This window comes from Strix uralensis, chromosome 3, assembly GCF_047716275.1.
Source record: "Strix uralensis isolate ZFMK-TIS-50842 chromosome 3, bStrUra1, whole genome shotgun sequence".
NCBI classification, from domain to species: Eukaryota; Metazoa; Chordata; class Aves; order Strigiformes; family Strigidae; genus Strix; species Strix uralensis.
The window spans coordinates 17,479,892-17,488,756 of NC_133974.1; the positions used below are offsets into that span (position 1 = coordinate 17,479,892).

At 46.2% G+C, this 8,865-nt stretch overlaps 1 protein-coding gene across 1 annotated transcript; it reads right to left on the reverse strand.

Moving 5' to 3' along the window:
- Positions 1-7,730, reverse strand: IAH1 (isoamyl acetate hydrolyzing esterase 1 (putative)). The gene is made up of 6 exons (XM_074861583.1): positions 7,593-7,730; positions 6,174-6,226; positions 5,578-5,726; positions 4,589-4,750; positions 1,079-1,197; positions 1-354 (listed from the first exon to the last, which is right to left on the reverse strand). Exons 1-6 carry the CDS (start codon positions 7,671-7,673, stop codon positions 187-189), a joined length of 732 nt encoding a protein of 243 aa, XP_074717684.1. The 5' UTR covers positions 7,674-7,730; the 3' UTR covers positions 1-186.
- Between the last annotated feature and the right edge of the window lie 1,135 nt (positions 7,731-8,865).

Consider the following 8,865-nt stretch of genomic DNA (forward strand, 5'->3'; position numbering starts at 1 on the left):
GCGTGGTCTCCTCTTTATTCTCCCCCAGACCGAGCGAAAGGGACACAGAAGAGGATTGCCAGGGGACTCCCCACGGCCCCGTTCCCCAAGTATGCAGCGTTTGCTGCGTGGTGCGGGTTACCGGCTGGTCGTAAACAGGCTGGCCTTGTCGGGCTCAGCTGCTTGGGCTTGTTACCACCGGGGCTCTCACAGAAGACTGGCCTCGGGGTTCATGTGGTCCACGTCCCGCCAATAAGGAAGCAGTGAAGGAAGGGCAGACAGTTTTTTCTCCAGGCATGACCAAAGTTGCGCTGCTAGAAAGCTGTTGCCTTTTGTTGATAAATGAAGACCATCAGACAAATAGGAAGAGAAATCCTAAAGGGGAGGTTAAAACCATGTATTAATGTATTTGCTAGTTGCAAATAGAAGGTCTTAAGTAATTTTTAAGTTAGTTCTTCAAAGCCAGCTGGTATATATACTGGTTTTATTTTTCACCGTTTGTAGTAAAATATTAAGAGAATGTCTGATGGCCACAGTCCCGGAAGGAAAAAATCACGGGATTAAGTGATGCAACTAAAATGTTGAGTCTGTTCAACAGTGCAGTAGTCTACTGCACCAGGGAGTGCAGGAGAGAGAAAAGATTCAGCATCCAAACTGGAGTTACCTGCTTACAGGAAAAGTCTGTGATCTGTCACATGGACGAGTTTGGTTATTTGGCCAGAAGCATCAGCAGGGTACCCGTGTGACCTGACCTCACTCTGAAGTTAGCCCAACACCGGGCAGCAGGATGGACAAGGTGCCTCCAGAGGCCCCTTCCAACCTGAAACTATTCCACGGTTCAAAGTGCAAGGAAATGGTTATTTACATGTAATGCACCCAGGGGACATTTGCTAACCAAATATAATGGCCAGGTTGTATTGAGCTTTATTTCTCATAGCCCACTGTGAACCATTCTGGATTATTTTCTTCCTTCCCCAAAATGTAATTTGGATATATTTTGTATCATTTCAGTGACAATGCAGCACTACTGGTTCCTCTACACTAAATGATGTATTTCACAACTAATGACAGTTTCAAACTCCTTCTCATGATATCATACCTGATTTTTTTGCATCAGAGTCCAGAGGTCGAGTACATCTGTTCCACAGTCCCTAGCTACCTGAACACAGGCGTGGGCGTATTCCCCGGTGGTGGCATTGCGGCGATTTAACTTGTCACCTATCAATCAGAAACAAAGAAAACATTGAACAATTGCAACTGATAGAGCTCAATTTCAGTCTACTGTGGTACACACGAGGAATTACACACAAACTAAATCCGAAGCACCTCAGTTTAAGTGGCTGGAAGCTATTGCTCATTTAGGCTCTTTCAGGGCACCTTTTGTTTCTGAAGCATTTGAAAATGTTTAACAGATGTGTAACACCTGAGAGAGGCAAGAGCAACAAGCACACTGCATAATGCTTATTTCTCCTTTGCTCACAGCTTTCACCTTCTGGCAAGCTTCAGGTGAAATCAGTGCATAGATTTAAAACCCTTCATACACTTGCTGCTAGCATGGAGAACAGAGTTAAGTAAATGTAAATCTATTTACAAGCTTGCTTTCCGCTTCCTGGATGACAGTGGATATCTAACATCTCCTTGTGGTATTCTCCTCATTGTAACACACTGGTGAAACCAGGGTACATTTAGGTGCAAAGCTTTATTAGCACTCGCGACTGCTCCATTTGTACGTGCAGGCAGTTACACCAGGAGCTGGATGTTCAGTTCGTGCTCAGTGCCAGCTACTGTAAGCCAGCAGTTCTGCACAGACCACAGTGAAACTCTGGAGCAGGGTATTATTGTTGTTTGGTTGTTTTTTTTATTTTTAATGGGACCTATAATGCAATTTACTGACTCCTACTCTACTCCCTCCATGTATCTCATGATTTCCACTTCTTCACACTGCCACCTCTTTCCTCCCATCACTTTTCATCATAAAAATACCCTTGGCAGCCTCACTGGTCCTTCCCCACCACGGTACATTTCCTAACTCCTGCTTTCTTCAACTTTCTTCCCGATTCAACTCCTGCACAGACTGAGTGGCCCTTCAGCTCATTCGGCCTCCACCATGCAGAGCTCCCTTTGGTGCCAAGTCCCCTGTATCAATCACAACCTCATCTCCCCAGGCAAGGTCCTGCAGTCCTGTCCCTTTCCCCTTCTGTGACTTCTAATCTAGCAGAGTTGGTAATTGCCTCTTCTTTCATCGTTAGGATTACTTCTCCACTGTTTCATTCCCTCTTCCCTTCCGGAGCACACAAACACACGCCTGCTCTCAATGTGCAACTCTACAGGAGCATGTGCTAGGTCTCTGTTTATAAGCTAAGAGCAGCAGCCAAAGGAAGCTCAGGGAACATGGGAGTCTCTGAGGGACCAAGGAGGCAGCCTAGTGATTAATCCCGACCTGCACGTACCCACCCAGCTTGGGAAGGAGGACAGCCAGCAGTGGGGAGCAATGGCTATGGGGATACTCAGAGACGCCACATGCATCTGGGTGTGCGCCACTGACCTGAAGGGGCTGCCTGTTGCATTGGTGAGGTCAATGCCTACCACCTACAAAAATTCACGGCTAATGGGAGACCCATGGTGACTGGAAGAAGGTTAACGTTACAGCATCTTTAAGAAAGGCAAGAAAAAGGACCTGGGAAACTGTCAATTACCCAGCCTCACCTCAGCACTGGGAAAGACAGTGGGATTACCTCCTCTTGGGATTAATTTCCAAACACGTGAAAGACAAGAAGGAACTATCAACACAAATTTAGCAAAGCCAGACAGTGCTTGACCAACCCAATTGCCTTCTGTGATGAAATGATGGCTACGCAGGTGACGAAGACAGCTCTGACTTCAGTACAGGCTTTGACTCTGTCTCCCACAGCACTCTCATTTGGAAGCTGAGTTTCTTTTCACGCCTCTTTTCACACCTGGATGAATGTTCCTGTGACCATCATCATCCTCTTGTTTCACATCTCTCCTTTGCTCTGTTATCTATCTGACAAAACTAGAAATAAGCAAAACATTTCCCCTGGATACTGGTTGAGGGCAGATGATCTGATATTGCTACTTACTGTGCCCACAATACTTTTATCTGTGGTCCATGGTCTGAGATCACTGTCTTTCGTTCCATCCCTAGACTGCAATCTCTTTCAGACAGATGCTGGCAAATTCAACACCATAAATGCAAGTTTCCTCCCTTCCCTACCCCATAAAAAGGATAGCTTTACGACAAAAATGAATTAACAACATTTTAGAAGTGTAACTTGATAGCTAGGAGACCAGTAAGCGGCATTCCCGGTGTACTCACCTAACAGAGCTTCAGAAGGGCAATACAGGTGCATGTTTTGCCAACGACAGCTGTGGCAGCTTTAGTGGGAGCTGGGCACACACACACCGGGACAGGCTGCTCTGCGCCTGACCTGTCCTTACACCCCATCCAAGGATCTACTGCTGTCACGTGTACAGTATTGGCCATGCCTGATGTTTGATCTGACCTGCTACAGCTGCTACTGTCTCACACAATTTGTGAGTATTACTCTAGGACTTCCTCTCCTTTTCCAAACTGAATATAAAAACTACCCTGCTGGATGAGACTGAAAGTCCATATAGTCCAAAATCGGTGTTGCACAGTGATCCCTGACACACACCAAAGCCCTCTAATGCAAAGTCATGCAATGACATAGTCTAATTTAATGCAGTTTAAACATGAGGTCATCTTCAAAATGTTACCACTTTGATTGAGTACACAACTCAGGATGCACAATACCACCTAAATTAGAGAAAACCCTGCAAATACAAAGGCGACAGCTCTGTATTTACCAGAATCTAACTCAAAAGTCTTTTATAAATGTGCAAGAACCGGACAAGCTGTCCCAATGGAAAAGAGGACACGCTCTCAGGAGGTTATAAACTGTCGCTGCTGGGAGTCAGTGGGATTATGGCAATTTCCACCAGCTGAGTAACACAAACTAAGCAGTGCTGTTATGTCTCTATTTTTAGAGTTAGCTTGAACAACATAATGAGAAATCATTTAATCACCTTTTGCGTCTTTTTCAGGTACTTTTATTAGCACGCCTAGAATATGATTTTCTCAGGGGGAGGTGGGGTGGGGGGGTTAAGTTTAAAATAAACCTGGCTAGGATATTACTGCTTATCCAAATAGATGTGAAACATGCTGTGACTATTATAAAATTTTCTAAGGCACAAAATGCCATGATTTTTTCCATTATTCACATTATTTTGGAAGCTGCTAGGACATGACGTAGTCTGCCTAGGACATCTTGGCAAAACCTGTGTTCTCAAAGGGCAGCTACTTCTGCCAGTTTTATGCATGAACAGATCAATCAGCACTTTTGAAAGGATGTCACTAATTAGTTGGTAGTTACTCCACTTATCTAAGCTTATCTAGCTTATCTAAAAGCTGTTTAGCAACACAGCTAGCAGTCCTTTTCCATCAACTCAAAGAACACGACTGCAATCTGGCACAAGCACGAAGCTAATCATCTGTCAGCCTGGGATCAGTAACTTACACTCTGCTGGTAAAATGCAGAAATTCTGCCCTTCTGTATCATTCTTTTACCTTTGGCAAGACACTCCTTTTCCCAAGCTGATTCCTGAAGAGGTGGTGGCGTTATCAAAATAATCCTGTCTTCAGTGATGTCTACTGACTTCAGATACTGTATCATGCTCTTTAAGTTTGCAGCATATTCCTCCAAAGGAACGTGTTGCTTAGGGTTCAGATCTGTTAGGGGATGGAGCACATGCATTAGCGATGTTAAACTGCTTACAGATTTATTACACAACATGCTTTTTACCCAGTGAATGAATGTGGGCACTCATTTTCAGTACACAGTTCACCTCAGCCATTGATTCAGGAGGTATGGTAGAAAATGCCATTCCTCAATATCCAAAGCAGACAAGTCAAGAGTTTAAACACAGCACTTCCAACTAACACAAATAAGGCACAGGGGGGAAAAAATCCACCTTTTTTCTTTTTTAAGATGCTTTTTCTACAACTCCGTATCTTAGTATTTGATCATGTAATCACCTCAAACCTCACCTGAAACAAAAACTAAGATTTTTAAATCTCTTGGATGCAGAGAAAATTTTGGAAAATCACATGGATGTACAGTCATGCACTGATGTTACCACTTTGATTAGACTAGCTCTGTGTGCTGCTATGCTTATCTTAAAGAGAATCCAAGTGCTCCCTTCCCTCATTTCCTCAACCCATCTGCCAAGAACCCATCAGACTGCTTTAAAGGCAGAAAAATCAGCTAGATGCCCAACTCCAATTTTAGGTCATGGATATAAGACTAATTCTTGAACACCTTGAAATCTCCTTTTAATATTAAAACTTGGTGGAAGGGAGAGAAATAGAAGGCACTACATTGTTTAAATACAAATAAAATGATTGAAAACAATCCACTGTAAAAGTGAAAAGAGGGCAACTGGTTCATAGAGAACTGGCCAGAAAAGTCTGTGTAATGTTCTGCATTTTCTGCTAAATTGTCTTAAGAGAACAGGCCACAGAAAAAAACCAGAACAAAACAAAGAAAGCTTCCATACCTTTCAAAGCACTGTCATTAGCTCCAAAGAAAATAGTAACGGCAACAGTACTCTCAGCACTAGTACTTTTAGCGATCAGTCTTGGAAGGATCAATTTAGCCCATCTGGTGTTGTACCCTGAGAGCCCACGGTTCACAACATCACATTTTCTGAAACAGAGACACGTATCAAAAAGAACATCTCCCCTCTGCCCACCAGAGCAAAACCAGGGAAGTTTTGAACCATTCTGTCAGGACACCTGCCTCCAACCCTCTCAGAAACGATGAGATGTAACAAGTTTTCAGTGGGATTATAACTTTATGTTTTGAAAGTGCACGCACAGATTGCATGTGTAGTATTTACCTGTCACAGACTATGAAACCAGAACAATCTTGACAATCACTAAGGACTTTTTTCTTTCCACTCAAGGTCTGAGTGGAAACATCCAGTGAGTATTTCCACCAGTACGGGGCAGGTTACCACTAAGGCAGTTCCACTTCAATAAATAATGTTAATAAATAAATATACATTAATTATTAACTTGTGTTGGTTTTCTTTTAGAAAAGCTGCACAACTTCTTGTATACTAGAAATTACATTTTAAATTTAAGCTCTTACCTGACTAGTCTCTCAGCAAGGGATGCCCCCCAGCCATTCTCCTGGAAGGAGAACTGAAAGCAAGGAAAAGGGTTAGACGGTCACTGGAAAAACTCGCTGCCCAGCAGGTCAGTCCCACCACCGGCACCTTCCCTCCTCAAAAACTTTTTGTGCATGGCTTCTGGCTCCCAGCCCACCCTGACCCTGCAGAGGTCGAAGAGCCCGGGTCTCTATAGACACATGGCTGGCACCAGGGGCAACACGGGATTGTACCTACAGAGGGACGGACCCTCTGGTCCCTTTGTAATCAAAACTGGCTGCTGTCACACTGTAGTTTCATTTTGGCTGGTGAAGCTTTTTTTAAAAAAAATATTTTTGCACTTTATTTCTAAGATCCTTTCACTGTGCCTTCATTCTGAAGAGCACCTCTTAAACAATCCTCTCTCCACATGCTGCTTTGGAGTGCAGTTCAATACCTACCTCTCCTAGTACTGGAAAAAATAATCCCTTCTCCTCGTTCCCACTGTTGCACTACCCTCCCTGTTACAGTGCTCCACAGCAAGTCCGTTTAGACAACCCATCTCTCATTAGGGATAACATCTGTCTTTGGCTAGATCTTTTTTCATCAGAGCAGCTCTGTGAGCCCACTCCACCATGCAACAGAAGGCAGGAACCAAAATGAACACTAAAAAGCTGGTACTGCCTCAAAGGAGACGTTCACCAAGCCATGGTCCGGCCATGCCAACGCAGAACGAGCCTCCAGGGCGGGTGAGCTCGAGGTGGGGAGCTGCAGAAGGGACACGCCAGGAGCCGGGACAGGGAGGAGCGTGGGGGTCAGTACTGACATCAGACTGTCCTCCCTGTCTGGAAAATGCCACTGCCACCGAAGCACCAGAAGCGACACTTTTCCCAGATCACACTTCTAACATAGCAACTTTATCAATTTCTGCAAGAAGGCTCTACATCTCATGGAAGGGAAGACCACCAGGCGTGAGAGCTGCTGGCACTCTGGTGGGAGATCCAGCAGGGTCAGCACTGTGCCGGGCCGCACTCCCATTTCACCGGTCTCCTCCCGCCCGGCGCCGCCAGGCCGGTGGCCTCTGCCGAAGCGGGAGTTTAGAGCAGCCCTCAGGGGACCCCGCTGCCCGCGGCCGCCGGCCCGCAAGCCGCCCCGGAGGAGAGCGGCTCACGGGGCCCCGCCACCGCGACACGCCGGGCAGAGGCCGCTCCTGCGCCGGCCGGGCGGGCCCGGGCCGCCCCACAGCAGGCCGCTGGCCTCCGGCCCCGCTACAGTCGCCGCCTGGGGGCACTGGGGTGTTTACGGGGCTCGGCAGCAACAGGCGGGAACCGCGGCGCCCGCCGCTCCCCCGCGGAGACCCCGCCGGGCCGGCAGCCAGGGCCGGCGGCGCGGCCCCTGAGGGGCTGCCGCAGGGCCGCTACCTCCGTGATGGAGTCTCCGAAGAGGACTACGCGGGGCCAGCGCAGGAGCCGCCCGCCAGCGCCCGCCTCCGCCAGCGCCATGGCCGCCGCCGCCGGACGTCCGCCGGCAGCAGCAGCGGCGGCAGGAGGAGGAGGAGCAGCGGCCTCGCCGCTTCCTCTGGGGCGGGAAACGAGCGGGCGCGGGGCGGGGCGGGGATGGCCCCTGGGAAGACCCGCGTTACTTCTGGCACCGCCCCTGTTTTACCGCTTCCCCCCCACCCCTTTTAAGGGCTTGTTACTGGAAGCGGGAGCTGGACACCCGTTTAAAAAAACATGCGTCATTTAAAAAAATAAGATCTTTATCTGTTCCAAAGAGCAGACATTCAAAGGAAGTAGATTTCCTCCTTTAAAAGACTTGATACTCTTAGTTAGCTAATGACATACAATTTGGAGAGGAAAGCTGCCACTCATTCTGCTAATACTAATAATACACTAATTCTACTAACCAGTAATACTGCTATAAAGATTACCGGGTGCCTATTTAATCAGCTGAGAAAAAGGGAGAAAATGTGTATGTGCAAGAGAAAGTTACTTTGTAGAAAACTCACTTTCAGGGGACATTTTCTGGTATGATTTACCCCAGCTCATGCAGAGTATCACATTTGTATTTGAAATTCTTCCCTACATTCTGCAGTTTCTGGTACCCCATTTCACTTTGCCCAGAAGACCATGTCACCAGCACTGAGTGACAGGGCTCTCAGCGGGAGCAGATGTGTGCTGTCACAGAAATAGTGACAGGAGCCATTTGCACTTGAGACTGTTACAGGTCATAGGTACTGACTTCGCCTGAAGGTGGTTTAAAGCTCCACTTAACCCTGGTATGCAAACACGGATTCCATTTTAAATGTGTTCAAGCCCCCTTTGACTTCAAGCAGATACAAGCATGCAGGTCATTGCTACCTTGACAAGAACAAAATTATATACAAGCTTAATTCTGAGCACATGCAAACCCAAACCATCCAATTTATCTTCCAACTGGTCAATCTTCAAAAATGTAGAACTCTCTCAATTTAATTTTTGTAATTCTACATTTAGATAGGTTAAGATTTTTTTCTTATATGTGCATATAAGAAAAAAGAACATATGCACACTTTGCTGATTTTACTATGATCTATATGCACAAATAGCTATTGTGTATATAGATCATTGCTATATGAGAACCTTGCTATGTAAGGTTGCTCATCCGTTATTTCAAAGAACTCAGCAGTTTCACAGTCACAGAATTGGTACGTTT

Coding starts and splice junctions, on each gene's coding strand:
- IAH1 (XM_074861583.1), bottom strand. CDS start 7,673: ATGGCGCTGGCGGAGGCGGGCGCTGGCGGGCGGCTCCTGCGCTGGCCC. Junction 6,227..7,592: donor TCGGAGACTCCATCACGGAG/GTAGCGGCCCTG, acceptor CCTTGCTTTCAG/TTCTCCTTCCAGGAGAATGG. Junction 5,727..6,173: donor CTTGCTGAGAGACTAGTCAG/GTAAGAGCTTAA, acceptor TCTCTGTTTCAG/AAAATGTGATGTTGTGAACC.